Below are 25,694 nucleotides of genomic sequence, written 5' to 3'. Positions count from 1 at the left end.
ATATGTGTTGGCTGTGGTACAGAGCATTATGTTGCATATGTTTGGAAAATATGGATGAAACAGAAGGAAGCTTTCAGCAAATAATTTCAGCTGCTGTTCAATCATCTGTACAGGAAGCATTTGGGCAGAATCAACGTTGTAATACGTCACTGAATATGTTACTACTGACAGGATGATAAAGTTTTATATTTATGTATATCAATCACAAATTAATGAGTTCTATAATAGCCATCAGACATACCTATTATGCTGTGAAGCTTGTGTCTCTCTTCTCTACTACAATCAAATCTCTTCTGTTTCCTTCTCACATTTGTGTTGATTTGTCGCATCAGTAACACAACAGTGCCAGCTATGCACTAAATAAATAAATAAATAAATAAGAAAAACATTTTCACCATTGCCCAAATGATATGATTCTTGACCTTTTGTTAAAAGTTTTTTGTTCACAGGCTTAATATGACACCTACAAAATATAGACTAAAAATAATTCAAGTGATTTAACTGAATAGATTTTCTAAGTAACCTAACATCAGAACTAGACTGAATCAGTTTTTCTGAAAAACTACATGACACTACTCAACTACTGCAGTGAAACTGAAAGAGAAATATACAGTATGATGACCTTGTTTATCTCTGCCCAGATCCTGCTGGAGCCAGCAGTGATCCAGGACGTCCTGTCTGCAGGCAGCCACCTTCAGCTGCTGGAGCTCCTGAGCCTCTGCTCCCACTACCTCATCCAGGTACACGTGTATAAATACATAGCTGGCCTCGCGTATGAGCAGAGGAAATGAGGAGAGGAAAATAAAGAATAACTGCTTCACGCTCCAGTCTTACCATCAGGTTAATAAAAATAATGCCGTTTATGTTTGAGAGCTGTGTTGCACCCAGGAAAATCCATTTACGGAAAAATGTAAAGTATTCCCCTTTAGACAAACAGCAAAGCAGTGTGGACAAAGATTTTCAGGTAATGGAAAGGCCATATTTTGTTATGGAAAACAAAATTTATTTATGTAATGTAATTTGACACAGAGATTATGCTAAATATAAGTTAAGATATAACTTCATTTGATTCAACTCTTCAACAGTACTGTAGTGAAAAGTAAGAAAGAGAAAGAGTGACTTTCACGAGGCTGCCACCTGTACCCGTGTTACATGCATTGTTTTTCATGTTGGGCTTTTAAGTAGCTACTGCTTCTTGACTCAGACAAATACTGTATAGGACAATGACAGAAATCCATTTCATTTTGAAGAATGATTGTCAGAAGCATATACAGGTATATTGGATTTGGGTCTGTAAAGGAGCATTGCATTGTGTGAAAACTCAGAAATGACACTTTTGGATGCGTGCTTCAGTGCTGTCTTGCTTAGACCTCTTACAGATTAATGCTAAACATGTCAGGAGCCAGAAGAGAAAATGAATACATCCACCAGGTGGTTAGAGGTCCAAGTCACTTAGAGAACAGATTCAGCAAGTTGCTCAAGGACCCTTCAGTAAGGTGAACACTTGTCAGGTGAGGTGCCTGAATCAGGTTACTTTGAGGAACTAGGATATCTTGCTGCCTATTTCGTGCATTTAATCACAGAAACTGAGATACATTCCAGCAGAATATACCCTTGTTGCACTGTATTCTAACATAACAGCTCTTACAGTTACATCACAATTGTAAACCTAGCTACAATGTGCCATCTGGTGGCTGCAAAATCTTAATCTCTGTTGCAGTGTATGTATCGGCCAGATAAGCCATGACTAACGTGATGGATGCTGATGTGTAGAATTCCGTTAACTGAATGTTGAATATCTACAGTCAGTGCTACACTTGCTCAGTTTAGCACTGGAACCCTTTATCTGCAATGATTGCAGTCACATATTTATATGATTGTTGATTGTGTTATTTCTATAATAGTTATAATAATCACTCTAATCTTAAAATAAAACGTTAGTTATATTTATGGTTTGAAATTGTGATTCAGAGGCATTTCAAAATACAATAAACTACATACATTTTCTCTGAAATAGTAGCAATTTATTTTATTTAGTATTTTATTATTAAAGCTGTAATATTAGTAACGGAGTATATAGAGGCTGATGTACACTCCGTGGCCTCTTCATAAAATACACATGTCAAATTTAATATTTAATATTGTTTTGGCTCCCCCCTTCATTTCAAATAGGGGGCCAAAACAGACCCACGTCCTAATATTATGCACTCCAGTATGACTCCACCAATCAATTATAAACCTTTCTGACAGTTTGAACTTACAACTGGGAAAGTATGACCTTGTAAAAGTAGAACTTAGGTCAGAGCTGCTGTTTTGGGTTGCATTAGATATACGTGTGTACCTAATGAAGTGGCCCGTGAGTGCATATTTGCACAGTATGTGCTGAAGGACAACCAGAAGATGGCAGTATCATTCCAGTAGTGAGACCTTATTTTCTTTCGTGTGCACTTTTGCTCTGTCCGTCTCCACATTTTGCACCATGTTGTAATGTTCACTATGACACGAAAAATATACTCAAGCAACTTTTATTTTCAAATGAAACACTTCAAATATAACCATCTTGTGTTTGTGCCCACACGGTGGCACCGCAAAAGTAATCTGATTTGGTACTTACAATTTATAGAAGAGAAGAGTTTCACAAGTGTTTTAAACAGGAATCCAGTCCAGGTGTGTTTACCAGCCATCTTATTAGTTACCATGATGCATTTTTGACAACACATGTTCTGACAGCTGTCTCTGGAGTCTTACAGCATGTAAAAATGAAAAAAAAAATATATGCATTCATCTGTGTGTTTACATATTCATCCTGTAGGAGCTGAGCAGTATGAACTACTTGGAGCTGTACCGTGTGGCCGACCTCTTCCACCTCCCCTCCTTAGAGGAGGCTGTGGTGGGCTTCCTGGTGGAGCATCTGTCGGAGTTAAACCAGAACCGGCAGGATGAGGCCTTGCAGCTGCCCTACCGCCTCCTCAGGGAGGTGCTGAAGAGCGACCGTCTCACCTCCCTGAGCGAGGAGGAGATATGGAAGGTATGCAAGGTTTTCATTGAAACTCGGGGCCTGAAGAGATGCAGCTTTAAGGTGTTAAGGTGTAGCACTAAGGTAATGTTTTGAATAAAAATAAAGTGACAAGCAATTATCTCTGCTTGTAAATTGGATCTTGGCATTAAACTATTCGCACACACGTACTCGAACATACACAAACACACACACAAAATAAGAAATGTATGGTAAAATAAATAGCAAATACAAAGAATAAACAACAAATTAAACTGCCATCTGCATCTTACATATTACTATTTGTTTGGTTTACTGATTTGCAATTTATGCAATAAGAACAAGCGTTTCATACTGCATGTGCTTCATTGTGATAGGGGGTTAGTCCATGCATCCATGTGCACTTCAATGTGTGCATGTGCATCCACGATGAACTGCCAGTATTGTGGAGTGAGGTGGCAGTGCGGGGTGGGGACTTGCCATTTTGACTGTTCATTTGCACCAATCAACCCCCCCTCCCACCCCCCCACCCACCTCACCCTCTGCCCCCACGTTTCTCTCCCCCTCTGTCTTTCTCCTCTTCTCTTCTCTGATTAGGCCCACCGCGGCTCCATCAGGGCCCCAATCCCCCAGCTGTCACTCGGCCGCCCGTCTGATTGAAAACAATCAGGCCTCTGATGGCACAATTACCCTGACCCTTTAGCCAACCGCCGCCGCCATAATCAGCCTCTGATTAGGCTGCTTTGGGCCTCCTTCACTTCGCCTAGAAGGTTAATTTGGGCATCAGACGGAAGCGAACAGCAAGCGGGGGCCGTCGTCCGAAAGGGTGGGGGGGTTTGTGCCCGCCAATACCGGACCGATATAGCTTGGCCGTCAATCATCGTCACTCAAAGTTTCTCACGCTCTGGAAATCACATTTTCTCTGGCTTTGTTTTTTTTCTTCTTCTTTCCTCTCTCTTTGCCATCCTTTGCTCTGCCTTTTTGTAGCTTCCCCCTCTCATCACCTCCCTCACTATCACTTTCCCTTGCTCTCTCATTTTCTCCCACACACACACACACACAACACACACACTCTCTCTCTTGCACTTTCTCTTTCAGTGAAGAAGGGAAGGAGGGAGAAGGAGTTGATTTATTCTGTGCCCCGAGGAAGTTGTGTGATGCAGTGTGACCTTCACAGTCAGCTGCCATAGTGCTCACACACACACGCTGTCACTTCAGAGCTATGAGGAGGAGAGAGGCGGGGTTGAGCGATAGAGAAAGGAGGTAGAGACAGGAGAATGGCACAGATAATACAAAGACAACCCTGACTTGCATGCTTGTTGCATATTCGCACCTTTAGAGTCGATAAGAGAGACCGTTTTTGTTTGAACAGCCATAAGAAAATGCACACATTAAGTAGTTGTGCACACATCACACACTTATTCCAGATGTGACACTGACTCTGCTTTCATCCCAAAATGTGCCTTTATTCTGCTGCACTAATTTCTCGGTCTCTACAAACAACTTGATTTTCCTGATAATTGTATCAGTGATCGTAAGTCATCTCGCCCACATTCCCACCTCGTTGCAGCTAAATAACCTTCCACTGCTCTCAAGTTCAATTAAATCCCTTCTCTGCAACCGAGTTTGGCTGCATTAAACAAAGGAGGGTGCCTGTGGATATTTACAGTCTGCGTATTGAATGCTGCTGATTAATAAATGCTTGTATATGTGTCTGTGTGTGTGTGTGCGTGCAACACTAGTTTGCCTCAGCCTTGGCACAATAGCCTTTAGGTGTCTAGAAAACAATCATGATTAGCAGTCATTTACTTGTTTTGTCTTAGATACTCTCCTTTAGTCTTCCTTCTTGAGTTTTTTTGTTTTTTCATCTTCTCACTCATTCCTCTCGTCTATAAGTTTTTTATACTGTCCCTTCCCTTTCCGCATGTAACTTTTATTCCTTCCTTCCCGTGGCCTTTGTTTTCTTTTTTGTGAAGGCGGGAATGAGTTCATAAAGTTCTTATTTTGTCTTTCTGCTTCTAGTTGGTTGTTCTATGGTTGGAGCATGACTGCCGCTACCAGTACACTGAGGATCTTCTACAGCATGTCCGCTATGGCCTGATGGACGTCCCCACCCTGCACCACCTCGCCCATAGCCACCCTCTGGTCCAGTCCAGCCCTACTGCTGCCGCCCTGGTGGATGAGGCTCTGGACTATCATCACGCCACCTTTGCTCAGCCTCTCCATCAGTCAGCCCGCACCAGGCCTCGCTTCCAATCCCTCACTCTCTACATAATTGGCGGGCGGAAGCGAGAGGTGAGCCGAGTCAGAGAGCTGCGGTACTTCAACCCGGCAGCACAGGAGCATGTCCGTGTTGCAGGGGGTTCCAACTGGAGTGAACTGGCACCCATGCCCACTGGGCGCAGCCACCACTGTGTGGCTGTAATGGGGAACTTCCTGTTTGTCGTGGGTGGTGAAGTGGAGCATGCCACCGGGAGGACGTGTGCAGTGAGGTCTGCCTGTAGATATGACCCCAGGGGCAACCGATGGACTGAGATAGCCCCCATGAAGGCTTGCAGAGAACACTTTGTCCTGGGAGCTCTGGGTCAGTACCTCTATGCAGTAGGGGGGAGGAACGAGCTGAGACAGGTGCTGCCCTCTGTGGAGCGTTACTGTCCCAAAAAGAACAAATGGATGTTTGTCCAACCCTTCGACCACTCACTGTCCTGTCACGCTGGCTGTGTGGCTGACAACCTCCTCTGGGTCTCAGGTACACAGTCATTGGGATCAAAGTCTGAGACACACACTCAGACACACACACACAAAGTTCTTGCAAATGCATTACTCATGCATATAAAAAGTATTCACCCCGTCGTGTAAGTTTTCCCATTCTATTTCTTTGTAACCTTGAATTATAGATGATTTAAACTCTCATGTTTAGCAAAAAAAAAAAAAAGTCTTTCATTACAAAGTAATCTAAATTAAAGGCCACAATGAATGCAGTAAAATATAGAGAAATGTTGGCAACAGAATACGGGATGTATGCAATTACTTATTTTATATCTTTAATTGTTGACATGTCTTCGTAAAAATCAGAATTCACTTTGACATGAAAAAATCTTTTTTTGTAATTTTTAAAATTAAAACAATATATTAATAGAAAAATACGGACAATTAATTAATGATTATTGTATTCAAAGGGGAAACTCTCAAAGGGGGTAAACACTGTATGGATACCAAACACACCCTTGATATTTATGAGACATGATGCTTCATGCATATCTGTACATTAATCTTTACAGGTGGGGTGACAAACACAGCTCAGTACCAGAACCGACTGATGGTGTATGACCCAGAACAGGTAACTGTAAAGTAATAAAATCTTTCTTTCACTTTTTTAGACAATTGACTTTTGGAAGTAAACAACCTGACCTGTGATTTTGGTTGTTTATTCAAGACCCTGTGCCTTTTTCTTCTGCTACCTTATTTAAAAGCAGGCTGTGTAGAGTTAGTTTATTTTAAAACTGCTGTAATGTATATTTTTATTTTAATTATAAAAAAAAACAATGAATTTCTATTCAAATTCTGCAGTTTTTTCAGTTCTGTGGTGCTTAACACATTTGGTTTACTTTAGCAGACAAACAGCCAAACATTTCCCTCGGGATTTGGTAGAGACAAGAACAGAGCTAAAAGAAATATTTTGCTTAAAGTTTACATCCCCTTATTTTGAAATGGCAAAAACAATAAAACAACGATCCTTTTCATCAACACATTTAATGCACATTTAGCTACTGCAAAGTTTTTTTTCCCCCCCAATTCATTTTTCAAGCAGATGCAATACTATAATTCACATTATATTATTCCATCTTATCTCACCATCTATTGCATTTTCTATTACTTTTCTGATACACTCCTTGAATGGACTGGCTGAATGTGCATTATGATGTCAGAGTTAAGGTTGCATCCCCTTACATGGTATTTCAGTGTAAGGTGTAATGGTGTTAATGGTGTAATATGTCGGCTGGGTGTTTCCTGATAACGAACATGTTTGCCATACTGGATCTGCTGATGTTTCACTCAGTGGTGGACCTAGACTGCCTGGGGGGCTAACAAACTCAAAAGCCACTTATCAGCAGAGAACGATGATGCATGATTGACTTTATGATGTTTACTTTATTCTGGGGACATCAAGTGCATTTTTTTTTTGTACTTACTCTACTGTCAGGGCAAATTAGAGGGCACTTTATCACATTTTCTCTACTGCGTTGTCACCTATGAGTGCACCTTGTAATGTTTGCTCTGCTATGGGGGAACGTTAGAATGCAATTTTTTTGCATTGGCTTCTCTGTGAGTGGTACCTTTGAGGGCACTTTATCATGTTTGGTCCACTGTGGGAGCAACTTGAAGGGCACTTTAGCTGTATTTTGCCATCCTTGTGGGCGCCAGGTGGTGTTAATGTGTAGATTTCTCCAGATTGCAGCTCTATCACTGTTTTTTTGTAACATAAAATTGTCTTCAGTACATACTATTACATTACTCAAGGAACTGTAGGGACAAACTATATTTCTTGCCAGAGGCTCAGTAAGGTTGTGGGAATTAAAGAGACACAACAGTGTCCAGATTTCCCACTGAAATTAAATTGTAATTTTGGACAATATTATTGACCTTGATTTAACAGTTAATTTTAAAAGTGTATAAATGTCTATGAAAATCATATGATTTGTGTGAGGGGAATGCAATTCAGGCTACACTTAAACCACATCAGTGCAACAATAATGAAGGAACATTAATGCAGACCTTATGTTCACTGTGATGGATTACACAACAGGCAGGTGTCAAATGTCTGCTAACTGATTTTCACACCATATGAAAATTAATGAAAACCAATGGCAATGCGGAAAATTCGAACTCTATATATACACATTTTGAAACTCTACAGCATCTCTTAGAGTACAATCTGTAATAAAGTAGTTAAGGAACAGGAATTTCCAAAAACAGCAACTGATCCTTCACTGTGAATTCTTCCAGTGTTATACCTTCAAGGTCATATATATATATATATATAAACCAAATATATTGTGACAAATACATTCCCAACTGTATGTTGCATCCCTTCAGTGCATCATTTAGATGTTGGAAGTCTATCAAATAAAAATAAATAAGCTCTCTCTATTTGCACATTCACACACACAAACAGCTATCTGTAGTGGAATGCAGTTCCTGTTTGTGTATACGTGCCAGCTGTTAAAGAGACCTGAATCGCGGTGAGGCTCTATATAGTATGGAGGTATGCAGTGTTTATATGTGTAAAGACGATATCCATATGGGTGTGTGTTTGTACATGTCAGCATGGAAGCGAGGGAATGAAGAAGTGAGTGAAAGAGAGAGGGAAAGTCTCATTTGTATTCACCATGAATCTACATTCACCTGCCAGAGAAACAGCAACCCCCCACCCACTCTACCCTCAACAGATGGCCACCCGTCAGCTCCCAGCAGACACACACACACACACACACACACACTCATTCTCTGCCTCAATCAAGCACTCACACACACACACTGACACAAAATAAGCTTCGACACACTTAGTGAAATGAGCAGGGATCCTTGGTGTAAAATGGAGTGGCTGAAACATATGATTAGAAACAGGGAGGGAAGTCATTAGTACAAACCAGAGCTCCAGTGTCACGTTATTTATCTAGCAATGAGCATACATCAATTACCCATGCATGGGTATGCTTAAATATTAATCTTCTTATTCATCCTTGCCTTCCCACCCTCTCTGTTACTCTCTTCCTCCCTCCTCATACTCTCTCACGTCCTCCACATCATTTTCTCTCCTCTTTCTCCACTTCCATTTGCTTTAACCCCTCTGGCCTCATCCACACGGCACCTCCACCTCTTCTTCAGGACCAGTGGTTGGCCCGCAGCCCTATGCTGCAGAGGCGAGTTTACCACGTAATGGCAGCAGTGAGGAGGCACCTGTACGTTCTAGGTGGCAACGACCTGGACTACAACAATGACCGCATTCTTGTCCGCCACATCGACTCCTATAACATGGACCTGGACCAGTGGACGCGCTGCTCCTTTAGCCTCCTCACAGGTAGGCAAAGTGAAGAAAGCCCACGTGAACATGAGGAACACACCCAAATGCATGCTGAAGATCTTCTTGTCAAGAGCTGAGGAAACGATGATAAGAAAAAAAGATAACCACTCCCACACTAAATAAGCAACAGTCTGGAGAAAAGGCTTGCATGGCATAATGACTGGTGGAAAAGTTGGCCTGGCTTTGTCCAAAAATAACAAAATATGCTCTTGCCGGATGTTTTGGAAGCGCCACACAGTTTTCATGCAGTTAAAGAAACTAGATAAGTTACAGGAACACAGTGTTACTTGGTGAACTTTAGAGGTATTGATGGGCAAATTCCACTGGCTTCAGAGAGACCCGTGGTTGTCCTTCCCATCTGTTCAGTCTAAAGCAACATAGCAAGTTTCTGGCTATAGTCTCACATAGTGTGTACAGATATGAGAGTGGGATCAATCATCTCATCTGACCCATGGCAAGAGAGAGAATAAGTATACTTCATCAAGCTATACTTGTACTAAATAACAACCTGGAGCAGCAACACAGATAATGGCTGATTACTCTCACGAAACCTTCAAATAAAAATTCATAGCTACACCCAAACAACACTGCCTGTCCAAACAGAAAGGTCAGCCAGTCATTTGTCATTTCGGACAGGTATTGTATGCAGTTTTATTATGAATGAAATATTTAATAAAGTATGATTTGAGGCTGCTGTACCCAATGCTTTACATTAACGGATCACACAACTACAGTACTTGTATGTGAAGGAGTCGGCTGGCTCCCTCCTCCTTTTTAAATAACATAACAAAAATGCCTCCCTGTTGGTTGTGTGAGGGTACTAGAATTATATACAGTACATCATGAAGAAACATAGTATGTTGTCTATCTTTGCCTTGGACCTGTTGAGCATCTGTGGGCTCCTGGCTGCTGGAGGTGGGATGTTATACTGGCACTGGAGACATAATCCAGCAACCATATCCTCTAGGATGTAGTCATATTGACCTACGTTCATGGACTGGTCAGAAAAGCCTCTGCATGGCAGGCTGACACACTGTGTTGGCTCTTTCATTTTCAGGTCAGAACGAGTCTGGAGTAGCCGTCCACGATGACAGAATCTATGTTGTTGGAGGATACTCTATTTGGACCAATGAGCCTCTGGCCTGTATTCAGGTGAGAGCTGTAGCTTCATAACTGCTGTATGAATTCAACTACTCTGTTAATTTTGTTTGAAACACATGTCTAATGATGTGTAATAGATTTATTGTAATGCTGTCAGAAACATAATATTACATGTTTAACACCAAACAGTACTATATAACTTTACCGTTATCCAATAATCAAACTCAATCTGCTGGAAATAGTAACCACAATAAATACAGTATATTGAGGCAATATCCTACTCAAGGTTAGCAACGATGAATGTTGTTGTAAAAGAACAGTATACTTTGGAAATGAAATGTCTTTGGGATCACCTTACTTTAAAAGACTGACAATAGATATAACAGTAATAGCTAATAAGAACAAAGAAGCTGTTTTTTTCTTTAGAGACTTTTCACACTGCTGTTAACATACCAAACTCACAGAACACAATGCAAGTATTAAGTCATAAACCAAAGAATTAGACAAACTGACATTTTGACCTGATAGTTGCACTAGATGAGAAGGTGGTATAAACAAGCTCACTACTTAAGTAAAATGGCAAATACTTCCCTAAAAGTACTCCATCTTTACTTACTAAGTACCAAATACATGCACTACAATGTATTTTTCACAGTATTAAGTTTGATGCTATTCCTTAACATGTTCTTACATGAGAAGAACATGTTACTACTGTTTATAAATGTACTCGTTCCAGGTGCTGGATCTGAGCACAGAGGGAAAGGAGGAGGTTTTCTATGGGCCAACACTGCCATTTGCCTCCAATGGGATAGCAACGTGTTTTCTCCCTGCTCCTTACTTCACCTGCCCAAACCTACAGACTCTACAAGTACCCCATCACAGGATAGGGGTTGTTTAAAACACCGATGAACATCAAAATGAACATCAACGCATAAGCAGAAGGTGGAGGAACCTCAACTCAACTCTGGACAGTCAGTGGTTGCAAAAAATATACGTGATCATATTAATCATCTGGAAGCTGTGACCTCTGTCACAGCAGAGTCCAGGGATTTCTTTGAGACCCAACTTTAATAACACTACTTTTCTGATGCACAAGAGCCATGCTATTCTGAAAGCTTCTAGGAAACTCAGACCCAGGCTACTTTCACAGTAATGCAGCATAACTGCTGTATTTCCCTAGAGACTGAGAGACCATTCATTTTTGTGTCCAGTAAAAATGTGATGAGCAGGTTTAAAAGAAACACTCCACAGGGATTATTCCCAAAAAAAGACAGGTATGAATTGCCAATTATATTACCAAATAAGTGACTTGCATCAAGCAGATATTGCTGATTACATAATTATCCATGAATTCAAAAAAACAAATTTTTCTACTTAAAATAACTCCAAGAATTCCATCAGACCTCAGTTTTCACAAAATGCAAAAATGCAAGCTGTTTTCTCATTGCCTTGCATGTACTCTGACATTACAGATCGGGTAACAATTGTTGAGCACCTGAGGCTGAAACTCATCAGTGCACATATTTTTGTTCAAAAGACTTTATTATTCTGCAACAGCAGTGACATACTAAATTATGTGTGTATGTTATCGACTCACCTGTGTAAGTGGCTCTGAGATTTTTACTATGCTCATGACCTACGACGAATGATGAATGTCTGGTCATTATCATTATTCAGAGAATGCCTGCTAAATCATCTCCAAAGTGTATATGATATGATAATAAAACTACATTATGCTGATTATCAAAAACATACTTTGACCAAAATAGAGGAAACATTATCCCTGCTGTTCACTCTTCTGTCCTAAACAATGTGTATAAAAAAATACATGGAAAGGTTTCTGAATAAATAAGTAACATAAATAAATGGTTTGAATTGAAATGTATTTTATGAAGACTTTAGTTAGAACTATGGCGAAAAATGAAAGTAACCAGTATTATGTGAAATTATTTAGTAATAATAGATAAATGAGCACCAATTTAAATCTTTATATAAGGTATTGTAAATATATATATATGTCATCATCTATACTAGCATACTTCTGCATCCATTTCCTACAGGAGAAGAAATGCAGTACAGCAGAAAGCCACTCAGATAACGGGATACACTGCAGTTTGATGAGGCTTGAAAATGACTAGCAATGACAGAAAATGGGACTAGATGATTGGTTGAGACAGGAGTGCGACTTCATGTGATTAGGTGCAAACTAAAGCTGGATTGCTAGAAATTGTTGCGACTTGGAAAGAGAGAGAGAGAGAGAGAGAGAGAGAGAGAGAGAGAGAGAGAGAGAGAGAATTGGAACAAACAGTACTACCCTCCTTTACTCACTTTTTCTGTGACGGAACTCTTTGGGCTCGCCCACGACTGTCATCAAATCTATAATTTGAAGTGCCAAGTGAGTAGAGTCAGATCCAGCACCTGATGGTGTAAGCACAAATAGTCTGTGCTCACTTCATTGCTCGCATTCCTCATCTCTCGTGCTATAAGATTCAGGAAAACATGGCAAGATAAGGTGTTATGAGTACATTCATATTTATTTACACATTTTATTTCATTAATAATCTGGCCAAATGCAAAGCGCCATCTCTTTTACATAATGTACAGTGTGGTATCCATGACAGGAGGAAAGGGTCATACATGAAGAACATTTGAAGTACAACTGATAGGGCCATTAAAGTAATAATGTTATGCATTTTCCAGCATATTAGGTTTTAACATTATCACAGATAATGCTGAATGGATGTCATATCTAGCAAAATACCCTTACTGATGACCAAATTTAAAAACATGGTCAAAGTGGATGGTTTGTATGACTAATGAGAGATTTCTTGGAGGTGGTGCTATGTCTTGGAGCTGCTCCTTCTTTTTTAAACGACTTCTCAGTCCGCTTCCAGACTGGTTATTTCAGCCTGCCCACTCTCCCCAAGGAGGCACAGCAACTTCCTATATGCAGTCCTGTTAGAAAGAGACATACCATTTACGTTAGTGGAGTAATTCAATAGAGAGGACAGCCAAAGAACAGTTCTAGTTCAGAACCAGAAAAGATGTTTATTGACAACACAATGTAAAAATAGTTTAAGGCGATGAATGCTGTCTACATAGATTTAGGATGCAATTCATGTGCTTGCTTACCTCAAGGCAATGTTCTTCCCTAGTCCTCTCTTGTGTTCAGTGTTCCTCAGACTGAGAGACAGGCTGGGAATGAGAGCGTGTACCACAGAGGGATCTAAAACAGCTACCGTTTCCAGAACACTGTATACCTGTCTGTCGTAGACTCCTTCATTCTCCTCCACAAACGACCTAGAAGCACGGCCATGATACAAACTGTGATAACCATTACACGGCAAAATAGGCTCGAATGTAGTTTTACTCTCTGCTTATGCTTTTTGTGTAGAACGCCAATCAGTTAGAACACAGGTGCAGATATTTATTATTAGACATTATTGTCAATTACCGTAAGACAGTGATCATCTGGTCGCACGGTCCCTCTGTAGATGCAGCAGCACATCGCTCCACCACAAGCTGTAAGGCATCTGTCCCTGTCTTACTCACTGCACAGAGAAAAAAAACACAGTTATCATTAGACTGCCATTCAGTGATCACTATAAACACAAACTTGACTGTCTAAATGTTTTTTTCTTTATAATTTAAGCTACAAATAGCACTGATAACATTATAAGAACCATGTGAAGTATTGTGATTATTGCATTTAAAGTTGTAAATATTTACAGATACACATATATACAGATTTACTATAAATAACAATTTCACGAATAATTAATACATGGGATTTGAGAAAGACAAGATGTAAGGATGTTAAAAAAGTATCAGGTTATTTACTTAACCCTGGTCCGTATATAGTAGATCACAAAAGTGCTCTCTGTATGAAATAATGAGAACTATCAGAAGAAAGTTATGCCAGTCAGGATTGGCTGGGACCAACAATTTAAGTATCAAGAAATGTGAGACATTTAATTGGTTTCTTCGCACAGGGAAACACTGACTCCCAGATCCCAGATTGCTAGAAAAACATATTGCCAGTGCTAGCCACATTACGTGGCTTAGTGGAAAAGTGGTAGAGCACTGGATTGGGATGCAGAAGAGTTTGATTCCCACCCCATCAGCTGTGGCCCCCCTCCCGAGCCCTGATAAAAAATGAGAGGGTTGCGGCAGGAAGGGCATCTGGTGTAAAAACCCATGCCAAATCAATGTGCGGAACACATTCAAACTGTGGCGACCCCTGAAGGGACCGGGGGACAGCCGTTGATCTTCTATGTTTTTTAGTGCTTGCTCTCTATATCAAACACTTAAACACAATGCAAATAACACACGCTTTATAATCTTTTGAGTGTTTGTTATGCATAAGCATCACTTACCCTGCGGCTCGTTGACCAGCATCACACAGCGCAGCAGAGATGGAAGGGCCAGAGTGAGGAGGGCTGGGTCTGAATCATTGTTTCGCCTCAGAAGCTCCAGCACGAACATCAGAACTGAAGCTAAGCGAGGTGGAGGGGCTTGACCTTTGAACTTTAGGAAGCTCTCGCTGTAACACGCATACATTTGTTAGACGTGATATCAATCTAGATAAGATATTCCCACCAAAGCCAATGTTGCAGTGGGTGGGGGAGGCACCTACCTAAGCACCTCCAGAATCGTCCTCCTAAGCACTGCCCCACGTTTTGTTGGAGTAGCTTCACAGGCACCAAGAAGAACTGGGTGGTTGCTGATGATGGCTATGGAGGGTGAAGCAGGAAGGAAATGGTCCAGGTATCTACGAATAACAGAGCGGAGCTGCTGCTTCAAGTAGGCACCCTGTGACTGAGACACACTGGAAGCCACTGACAGACCCTGGAGGACAATAGGAAATAGGACATTTTAGATTGAAAATTAATTACAGATACATGAGTGGTGAAATGGTTTTGTCCAAAATGTGTTTCAGTGTATGATATATGTGTGTCCTAACCTGTAAATACAGGGGCAGGCTGTCTTTGAGAGCCTTATCTTGCTGTGAGAGGCTGTGGGGAAGCAGAAGCCCATCCACAATGCGGAACAACAGCTGCTGGGCTTTAGATGTGGCCAGCAGGGGGCTCCAGTGCTTTACTATGAGCCCTGAGTCACACAAAGCGGGAAACTGAATCAGAAACACAATTGCAGGAATAATACTATTAACATATCTATCCTGTGAATTGCAACACATAATTAAAAAAAATAACTTCCAGGAGATTTGAATAGTGTTTTGCCTATATGAGCTTAACACTTACCAACTGCCCAATAGGCAAGCTGCAGTCCCTCTTGGTTTTTGCTGACCAAAGAGGGTTTAATGTGTTTTAGGATGTCTCCAGTGTAGTCTAGGGCTTTGGTCACCATGGCTGAACGATCAGACAAAACCTGCAGTCCACTGTATACAATACCTACAGCCTTAAACAATGACAATAGAGATGAGCAAAGGCACTGATGAAAAACCATACTAAGCATACATCATAAAATGCTGATATCATATAAACTGATAAAAAGGACATGGCTGATATGACTAACATACCACAGTGTGTTTGTCAACTTTGAGCATGTGTTACCTTGACAAACATCTCCAGTGCTGGAGTGGTTTCAAGCCTGGTGGTTGTGAGCTGAAGGCCAGCTCTCTGGAGCAGACTGTCCACTTCAGGTAGCCTCAGCACAAGCCGGGTCAGTTCACACAACTGTTCCTCAACAGCACGAGCTGAAAAATAGACCACAGGGTCAGTGGTTTGACTCCCAGTCCCTCCTACATGTCAAAGGTGTACTTGGGCAAGACACTGAACCCCAAGTTGCTTTTGGTGGATAAGGTGGGTCACCTCGTATGGCAGCTGCCATCTTTAGTGTGTGAATGGGTGAATGAAAAGCAACATTGTAAAGCGCTTTGGATACAAGTGCTATATAAGCATGACCATTTACCATTTGGAAATTTCCCCACTGAGGGATGATAAAGGTTTATCTTATCTTATATACAAATGAAAAGGTACTACATAAAATTGGTTGTGATATAAAGTTGGATATCGATGTAAATTTGATGTGACCCTCTTGAAGAGTTCGCTATTTCCTGTCCAGTGGGACTATGTGTAGAATGACTAGTTAGTTAATATTCATATTTCAAATTGTATGTGAAGATTTATAATATGATAAAATGTATTACCTGTTCGGCTGTCAGACCCGTCGGCATTCTTGTGAAGGTGCTGCTGTAGAACACATCTAAACCAGGCCCTTACTGATAAGCTTTGTGGTGAACCTGACACAACACCAGAATCTGTGCTCAGTGAGGACACCAGCTCACTAAAAAGAGGGAGACAGAAATGAAGTGTGTGCCTATAAAAAATTTGGTTAAATTGTCTAAGACAAAATACTTTATAATAGAGGAGAAGGACGGAACTAAAAATAAGGTAACAAAAACTGTAAACTGTTAAGTATTGTTAAATTCACTTTTATTGTCTCTTCCTATCAGAGTTCTTCTGAATTATAGTATAATATAAGTTTATATAAAACATGTCAATTTAATAACATTTTTACGTGAATTTAATTACTTAATTTTATATAGCACATATCAGTGGCAATTCAAACTGTAGAGAAAGGAACCTTGGCAGGCTGGTACTTTTACACTATAAAAACATGCAGTGTCCTTGTTCTACTCTTATATTCAGGTGTAGTAACTTAATATCACTTGGCAGTGTCTGAAGAGGACCTCTGAGGCTGAAACAGTCACGTTTTCTACCCTAGAGTGTAATTTTGAAAATGTATTACATTTGGTATTCTGTTTAGAGGCAAGATGCAATTTCTTCATTAAAACCTATTTTCATGATACCAAGGACACTCTGTGCCTAATTGGTTAAATATATACTTGCCAATATATTTACAGGACCTATAAAAAAACAATTTTGTGAAGTGGTGTGCTGTATGATGAAGCTTGACAAGCTGACAGGAACACAGGAGTAAATCATCCTTATCTGACTGACCCAATGTTTTTCCATTTGCAGTGATGAGGTAAAAATGCTTTGTGATTCTGATGTAGCAACACAGGGTAAATCTGCCAAGGTAATTGCCAAGGTACCTGTTCTGGAGCAGGTGGGGAAGGTAGCGAGTCACGAGAAGTGGGTGAACCATGTCGTCCCAGCCAAAGCACTGCATGATGGAGAGGACTGGGTTAGGCTGAAGGTCCTGGGGTGCCGAGCAAGGCATGTCAAAAGCGAGCAGGGTGAATCCTGAGGAAGACAAAATTTGTTCAGTTTTCTGTGAATTACTCTGTGAACACATAAAGCTTACTTCCTGACATATTTGTTGAAATACTTACCATCTCCATGTATTCACAATATTTTCATTCATAAAAAGCATTTTATTCTCCTTCCTAACTACTAATGGTCGATCAAACTGTCATTCAAATCGTGTCTTCATGTCAGATGGTAAGATAAATTCATTATCTGTTGTCACAAATACATTTTTCTAACCCTTTTCCGAAATGTGTTCGGCTCTCCTCCACCCTATCTTTCCCCAGTCATTTCCACTCTCTAATCAGTGTGTTTTTTCCTACCAGTGGGAATTACTGACCTGCAGCTGCATCTGCCAGCTGTGCTGGAGGGGTCTGTGAGAGGCGTAGGCTGCGCAAAAAGGGAAAGAAGTGCACCCAAACTGCTGTTGCTACCGCTAGGTGGCGCTCTTTCGCTATAGTGGCAGTAGCTGTTGGAGCCCAGGCCAAGGTGGGAGCTGACTGGACACTGTGCCGATGGACCCGTCTAAAAAGGACATAAACACAAACAACACAAAGAAAGCAGGTAAACAAATTTAACCAATGAAAAATCCCAAAAAAGAGCTTCCCCTTGTGTAAACATTCACACCCCCCTTATTCTGCCCCATACTTTCTCAAATCCTTTTGCTCCCCTGTTTCTCTCTTTCACTCCTTCATGTGTTTTCCCTTTTTTTCTCTCTTCTGCTTTCCTCTCCCCTGGGGGATTACTGGGTGCGACGGTGCGCTTCAGTGTGGAGCAGAGCAGGGTGGAAGTAGAGGTGGGGAAGAAGAGGAGGATATTATAGCCATAGAGTGTAGCCTAATGCTGATCCCCTGTACACAGACTTCATTTTGGCTCTTCTGGTTCATCCTTGGCCCTGGCCCCAGCCGCTACAGCAGCCCCACAGTGGCTGGCATTAGCCCAGATAAGCAGCTGAAGGAGCTGTAATCTCATTTAGACTGGAGATGATCCTCCTGTCCCCCTCATTCGCCCGGATAAGGGTGTGGGGATGCAGAGGTTGAGGTGTGCAGGGAGAGGACGAAAGAGGAACTAGAAAACCCCCTCTTCAATCCCATCTACAACCATGCATTCTTTTTTGCAGCCATGGCGCACACACACACACCTTGATGGTACCTTCCCTTCCAGCAAGGTTGCATCTAATCCAGAGAGAGCTGAAACAATCGATTAGAGTCTGAATTCATTAGCCTTGTTACTACTGCGGAATGGGCCTTTCACACCCATCAACCCTCATTGTACAAGACATCGTCAGAGACCCCACTTAATCTTCCTCACTACACGTTCTTACAATGCACACACGCACCAATCAACGAGTAAGGACCCTGTTTAACCCTTTGCCCAGCTGCAACCAACACACAGACACACTAGATAAAAATATAGCACCCTAACAGTGACCGACAGTGACACATTAAACACACATTAATGCACAACCTGAACGTAATCTATGGCCACTTTTTATGGATTTTATGATCTTTCAAAACAGATAGGTGTAAAGTTAAGTGCAAGTATTTGGCTAACCTTTTTTTGAAATGGCAAACAGAGTAAAACAAAGACATTTTTCCATTATCAAGTTAATGCACACACAGCTAGTGCAAAGGTTCATCATCCGAGCAAAAATGGTCAATGGAACGTCAAAGTTTGCAGCCCATTCTCACAATACTATGTAAGTCCTCCCTTTGCCTTTATAACATTTTCAAACCTCTTTGGTTACCCTCTGAGCAGCATTTGCTTTCAGGTGTAATTTTAGCCAATTCTTCATGGCATAATTGTTCCAAGTCTCGCAAATTGCTTAGTCGTCTGCCATGTACAGCCTTCAAAGCTATCCACAGGTTTTCAATTATATTTAAGTCTGCAGACTGTGAAGACCATGTTAAAACATTCACCTTACTCTTTTTTAACCATTCTTGAGTTGGCTTTGCTTTGTGCTTTAGATCACGGTCTTGTCGAAAGATCCACTGCCTCTTCCTTTTTACCTTTCTGAGTGATGACATGAGGCTTCACTTTAAAATCTAATATTTGGTATTCTAATATTTAATATTCATTCTTCTTTCTACTTTATGCAGACAGGTATTGGAATCCCCCAATCAGTGAGACTTTACTATGTTTGACTGTGGGAGTTTTTTTCCTCTCATAGGCAGGTATTTGTTGTTGTTGTTTTTTTAAACCACAGATACTTGAAATTTGTTTTACTTTGGCATCATCAGACCACATACTCTTGTTCCATAACTTTTATTCACATGCTCCTTAGCATTCTCCAGATGTGCTGCTGTATGTCTGGCAGTAAGCAATGGCTACCTGCATGCTTTTCTCCCAAACAATCCAGGCTTGCCCAGACTATAGCTGAGAGTGGAGATGTTTTATTCCAGTTGTCTCTAAGGACTTTGTCGGTTCCCCTGCTGTTTGTTTTAGCTTCTTACAACAATTTCAAGTAATTTTCTTAGCCTCTCTTTCAGTTATTGTTCTTGGTCTTCCACTTTTTGGAAGACTCTTTGTCCATGTTATGTTATGAAGATTTATCAATTTCATTTTGAGGTCTTCTGAAAGAAGCTTTCCTGATCCGATTGTTTTTGCTGTTCTCAGCAAACTGCATGAGACTGCCCCTGTAGATTGACCCACTTGCAAATAGAATGTGTGAGCCCAATTTAACACACTTGGTGCCACTTATCATGCAGCAAGTGCTTTTGTTTATTTAACAAAAAGATCAAAAACCATTTACATATTATAGTTAAGTACCTAGAGGGTTTTTCAAGGGGAATGCAAACTTTTGAAACGATATAATTTGCCTTATTTTTCTTCGACTTTCTTTTTATACACTCTGACCAATATTTTTATTGTGACAATAAATGAACATTTGTACTGAATGTGCATTTATTATGTTGATGATTTTTTTTTTGTTTGTTTGTTTCACTCTTTTTGCTATCTCTACATAAAAGGATAATAAAAGACTGGGGGAGGATACACATAGGTGTGAATGTGTGTGAATAGTTGTCTGAGTATGTCTCTCGGTGTTGGCCCTGAGAAAGACTGGTGACCTGTCCAACGTGCACACTGCCTCTTGCCCAGTGAAGGCTGGAATACACTCCAGCCCTAAACAGGATAAGTGGTTACAGATAATGAATGGATAGATGGATTAGGTAAACAGTCTTAATGCTTATAAAGGTAAACACTTCACAGGGGTGCCTTTGTATTTTATCAAAACAAAGAGATGAGGATTAATTGTGTGCACCAAAAACACATCTAACCGGGGTGTGCCAAAGCCAGCTCACCTCATCAGCCAGTGCCACCCCCACTCTCCCATAGCGGAGGGTCATGGGAAGGAATCAAACTGAGGAATTATGCCTGGGACTGGCTTTTTGCCTCAGTACCATGGCAATAGCTATCAAGAGTGAATATTCGGACCCTCCGCTGCCTCAGCGATTGGCACAATAATTCTCTTAATGTGTGCAGATTCCACACGGCTCTTAATAGACATAATGATGCACAGCCTAAATTTGCCAGGCTACATAATTACCCATTAATTGTGTCACAGAAAAGGCATTAATCACAAAGAGATACCGAGAATTGCCAGGGCGAAGTATTATGTTTAATTTGGTGGGACAGATTGGAAAGAGCATGTTTTTTTTTTTTCTTTTTGGTTAAATAGGTCAGTGTGGTCTGGGCTACAGAAGGCCTCTGGGAGTTATCTTTTTTCTCTCTCTCTCTGTCTCTCCTTGGCCATTAATGTGCAAATGTTTGCCCTCCAACCCCGAGATCCTAGATGGGAAGTTTGGGAATTAGCAAAGCTAAAGGCGTGCTGTGTAATGCAAGCCCAGCATTGGAATAAAAGCGTACATTTGGGTTAGTGTTTCACTTTTGGTCTGTGGGCAGGTGTGTAGGATCGTGTGTGTGTGTGTGCAGGGTGGAGCGTGAATGTATACACTGGAGAATTAAAACAATTATACACCTACATGAAATAGTGAGAGGGTTTGTATCAATTTACAGTGTCCTTATTCTACTGTTTCAGCTCATTTAATAACCTTTTGTAAGTGCAGTAATCCAAGTATAAAGTGGTGGCAGTAATACTTTGAGTACTTACTAAAACTCCACAGAAACACAATATTTTCAGGGGAAGATTAAATATTTGAAGTCACATGCGTACTGAAAAGCAGAGCAAAACCAGGTATATTTGAGGACTTGCTAAGATTTGTAGAATATTTGGCAACTTTCTGATTTAAATCAATCAATATTTTATATTACCAATGAGTGAAATGTAAGGCAACACCTGATATAACTACCATGCACTGAACAATTACACATAATCTTCCTCTCTACAGCCTCTCAAACTCACCTGATTCTGTCTACTGTTGCTTATTTTCCCACCTCTACTTCATCCACATAAACAGACTCTGTTTCAGCAGTGATTCTCTAACCTTCTGCTGGGGTTGTTCATGTAACAAAAACCAGTGTCCTACAGCTGAACCCATCCTGACGCTTAGTCTCTCAACACACCCATAGCACTACTGCCATCCCCATGACCACAGTAGTGTCTATAGAGGTTCCCTTGGGCCTGTAATTTTACTCAGGGTTCCAACAGCACCTGCTGAGGGTGACCTAGGGGCCAATCTGCCCCCAGAGACTAACAGGGGCCTCAATGCCCCACAAGGTCTTTACGCACAGTCTTTCTTGCAGACAGTACAATCTGCCTATTGTCAGTCTGAGAAGTGATTGGTCTCTGTGCTGGGTAGGGACAAGCAGAACAGCCCACTTATCAGATTTTAATAAAAGCTTACTTTTACTGTAGCCAGAGAACATCCATCTGAATATGTCTAATATCTGGGACGAAGCAGTTATTAGTGAGCAAACGTAAGAGAGAAACAGGGGACAAATTAAGAGATACCTGGGGTTTGACGCATATTCACACCAGGTGTCTTACCTAAGCTGGGCAAGAATGATCTGCAGACAGCCCAAGGCTGAATTCAGCTCTGACTGGCGGCAAGCTGGCAGCAACCAATCAAACCCTTCGTTGAGCAGCTTTTCCTCTGACAAGCTAAGATTTGGGCTAGTCTCAAAGACCTCAGCCACACCCTCCAGATAGGAACCAAGTGGCTCCCAGAGGGCAAGTTTGCGAGAGACCTCAGTGGTCTTACTGTAGAATTCTTTGGCCATCTGATTAAAGGAGGAAGCCAGCCAGTTGGCCTGGGCACCAACGTCAAGATTCCTCTCCTGAAAAAAATAAATGAATACAAATCCCACAATGTAAAAAAAAAAAAAAAACTGAATTGGTGGCCTGTGTACCTTTTTTGTCTGCCTGGCTTGTAACAATACATTTCTAGGTTCATTTCTGATTGACAATCATACCTGAAACAACAACAGCAGTGATAGCTGTCCCCTCCAGACCAGGGTGCGTTGCCTGGGGTGGCAGTTAGAGGGAAGAAGGCTTAAGAGCTCACAGGCTCTGCTGGCTACATCCTCCAAATCTACCTGCTGGGCCACCACCAGAAACAGCAGCATGAAGTTCAAAAGGCCTGCCTCTGACATTTCCGACATCTTCTTAGAGGAGAACTTGGAATAAATCCTGGAAACAGAGGATAATAGAGGGAAAAAAACATGTCATGACATTTCAAAACATGTCAAAAGAGATAGACAGTCAGTGGTCATTCACAATTTGTGTTCTTTAAAAGATCACTTCATTTAGAAGGAAAATATTGTTTGTATGTTTTTTAAAATTCTATTTCAATCCCTTGCTTAGTTTTACTGACCAACTTATCTGAGGCAATTTGTTCTTCTGATACTCCTGACTTTAAATGCTAGCTAACTGAACTTTCCACCCCCACCACACATCTTACCACCTGCCTTCATCACCTTCTCAGCTCCAGGGGAGAGGCTGGGCTGCCTAAGCAATGTGTGTCCAGTGTGTGTGCGTGTGTGCGCGCGTTAGGGGTGAGGGGCGAACAGAGAACCACCCAGCACGTTTTTAGATCCTGCGGGCACTGTGGAGAAATGCCTTTAAAGATCATGTTAAATGTCAGAGACACTCAGACACACAGCAGTAGGCGCTTGGTCCCTCTCACTACAGCCAAACCAATTTACTGCAACACCAGAGAGAGATCAATAAAACCAAACAAACACACATACATACACGCACACACACACAGCTTGCTGTTTGCTTGCCTGGCAAGAAAACACAGAAGGCTGGAGGCCCCTCCTTTTCCACCCCAACTCCCAAATACAGATACAGCCCACACAGGTGAGGAGAGCTGCTGTTTGGGTCAAAACATAAACAGCGAGTATCCCAAGACAAACTCTGTGTAAGAAGTATGACTGATATTAAAGAGTGGAGAAAATAGAGAGAGGAACTGAGAAAGACCAGGTTAACACTAAATTCCATTTAGTTACACCCACAGAGGACTATAAAAGGAGAAGGTGGCCAAGCATGCCATCAGAGTGTGAGGAGAGGGAGATTTAAATAGATGAATGAGTAATATGTAACAGGGATATAAGCAGCACACTGGGAGGGAGCAGTGGGGATTTTCTGTCTGTCTGTTTGTTTATTCCGGACAGCTTTTTTTTCCGGAGGCGAGCAGATGCTCCTAACTCCCAGCGTTGGAGAGCAACATGCTTACAGTCAATCCCATTAATCTGGTCGTTGCGGGTGTCCCGCAGAGCCCGGCCAGGAGTGGGAACAATGCCGAAATGTTGTAGTAATACAGTCAGCGCGCCTCACGCCTCCTGAAGGGGAGGAGGGAAGTAGTGGTGATGGTTTTGGTTGAGGAAAGTAGAGATGGAGGGGGGAGAGCTCTGGACCTGTACCAGCCCAGCCTAGCTGTTGCCAGACTGCCTACCACCCACATCCCCCTGCTCCTCACCACCCAAGCTCCTCTATCTAGCCATGTTGGAAACCAACACAGCTTCGTTAAGGCGAATTAACCGCCATGCTCGTTAGCTAATTAGCCTCCATGTCTGCAGTGCTACTGAGCACATTCCAGACAGAGGGAAGTCATTAAGCGGATTTATCTACGGCTGCCTCTCTCTGGCGCTCAGCCGGCCTGGGATATAGGATGGTCCAGTGCTTGGTTCTCATGAGCACATCAGCTTCTAATCTAGCCTTTCTTCTTTCGTACTTTGCCTCACAAAGACAAACACTCTTTCTACATCCAACAGCCTCACACATTCTGAAACCATGTCACTGCTCTAGGGAGCAGGTGCACAGTGTGTGTGCACATCAGTAGGAGGCTCTTTGGCTCTGGTCTGTGCTGAAGAGCAGGTGGTTGACTCCTGAGACACCTGCTCCACTGGGGGGCCTGAGTAAATATCAAAGACGCACTGGGAGACTGCTGTGCATCTGGCACGCACACAAACAAGACTGAAATGCATGATGATGTGCAAACACACACGGACTGTGTATTAATGCAAGTATGCACAAACACAACATATTAAAAAACCGAGGAGAAAAAGAAATGCTACAAAATCTAATCCTGATTTTAAAACCTACCCTCCAAATGTATGTACAATATATGATGCTGAGATGACTTGACGATTGTTAGACCTACTTTTTAAAGTGGAGGTGAAACTGAAGGACCAACAACTGTAAGATCTCCCAGACCATCCCCTATCTTTACCTTCCTTTTATCTGTCTCTGTGGGACTCCACCAGCCTTGTCTTGGGAGAGGCACAGGGCCAACACCCTAAGGAAGATGTGGAAGGAGTTGGCAGAGCGGTAGAGCTGGGTGTGTCCTGGAGAGTAAAGGGGAGAAAGAGAGCAGCAGCTGCGGGCCTGCTCCAACAGAGCCAAGGGCGTCTTGCACAGGGTGCCCAGACCAGACAGCCCAAGCCAAGGCACGATGAATGATGCACTCTGGGGTGAAAGGGACAAAAGTTCATGTAATTATACAGACCTTGGTTTAAATAGGAAAATCTGGTGCATGATTTCTCTTTATTTCTACAATCTGAATTGTAGTCACCAACAAGACAAAAAAATTTAAGTGTGTTGAAAATAAAAATGTGGAACTCTTAAGATAAGTAAATTGAGTAACATATCTCACTACTTCAAACAGTTAGGTTCATAAAAATTAACAAAAGCAAAGCTAAAGTTGGTCTAATGTTTAAAAATATGGTTAAAATGAGGTAACAGATCTAGTGTGGACTTCATGTTTGTTTTTCTGCACCGAGTGACCACAGCATTTCATAATCCTGTGTCCTCACCAGATTTTTGCTGTAGTAATCCCATAAGGTCGAGACGGCGCTGGTGCTCGGTTCCCAAAGCAGG

At 41.6% G+C, this 25,694-nt stretch overlaps 2 protein-coding genes across 6 annotated transcripts in view; one reads left to right on the top strand and one right to left on the bottom strand.

The window, feature by feature from the left end:
• klhl32 (kelch-like family member 32) overlaps positions 1-12,056 on the top strand; it is a 23,398-nt gene extending 11,342 nt beyond the window's left edge. For 4 of the 5 annotated variants that reach the window (XM_067509066.1, XM_067509068.1, XM_067509067.1 and 1 more), the window contains 7 exons: positions 642-740; positions 2,813-3,028; positions 5,018-5,744; positions 6,277-6,335; positions 8,885-9,077; positions 10,138-10,232; positions 10,918-12,056. In XM_067509066.1, coding sequence (XP_067365167.1) covers positions 642-740; positions 2,813-3,028; positions 5,018-5,744; positions 6,277-6,335; positions 8,885-9,077; positions 10,138-10,232; positions 10,918-11,079 — 1,551 coding nt within the window. In that variant the 3' untranslated portion in view covers positions 11,080-12,056. The remainder of the gene's footprint in view (positions 1-641; positions 741-2,812; positions 3,029-5,017; positions 5,745-6,276; positions 6,336-8,884; positions 9,078-10,137; positions 10,233-10,917) is intronic. The other variant, XM_067509069.1, reaches the window with a different exon arrangement.
• Positions 12,008-25,694, bottom strand: part of mms22l (MMS22-like, DNA repair protein) — an 18,200-nt gene continuing 4,513 nt past the window's right edge. The window contains exons 12-26 of the mRNA XM_067509058.1: positions 25,631-25,694; positions 25,048-25,283; positions 22,787-23,003; positions 22,362-22,651; positions 17,754-17,938; positions 17,260-17,410; positions 16,351-16,487; positions 15,755-15,897; positions 15,443-15,599; positions 15,145-15,290; positions 14,818-15,029; positions 14,558-14,724; positions 13,636-13,732; positions 13,314-13,481; positions 12,008-13,136 (exon numbers count right to left, since the gene is read on the bottom strand). The exon at positions 25,631-25,694 is cut by the window's right edge and continues 56 nt beyond it. Of these exons, the coding sequence (XP_067365159.1) occupies positions 13,061-13,136; positions 13,314-13,481; positions 13,636-13,732; positions 14,558-14,724; positions 14,818-15,029; positions 15,145-15,290; positions 15,443-15,599; positions 15,755-15,897; positions 16,351-16,487; positions 17,260-17,410; positions 17,754-17,938; positions 22,362-22,651; positions 22,787-23,003; positions 25,048-25,283; positions 25,631-25,694 (2,446 nt within the window). The 3' untranslated portion in view covers positions 12,008-13,060. The remainder of the gene's footprint in view (positions 13,137-13,313; positions 13,482-13,635; positions 13,733-14,557; positions 14,725-14,817; positions 15,030-15,144; positions 15,291-15,442; positions 15,600-15,754; positions 15,898-16,350; positions 16,488-17,259; positions 17,411-17,753; positions 17,939-22,361; positions 22,652-22,786; positions 23,004-25,047; positions 25,284-25,630) is intronic.

Source organism: Channa argus, chromosome 7 (genome assembly GCF_033026475.1).
Source record: "Channa argus isolate prfri chromosome 7, Channa argus male v1.0, whole genome shotgun sequence".
Taxonomy (NCBI): Eukaryota; Metazoa; Chordata; class Actinopteri; order Anabantiformes; family Channidae; genus Channa; species Channa argus.
This window is presented reverse-complemented; position numbering and strand designations above follow the sequence as displayed.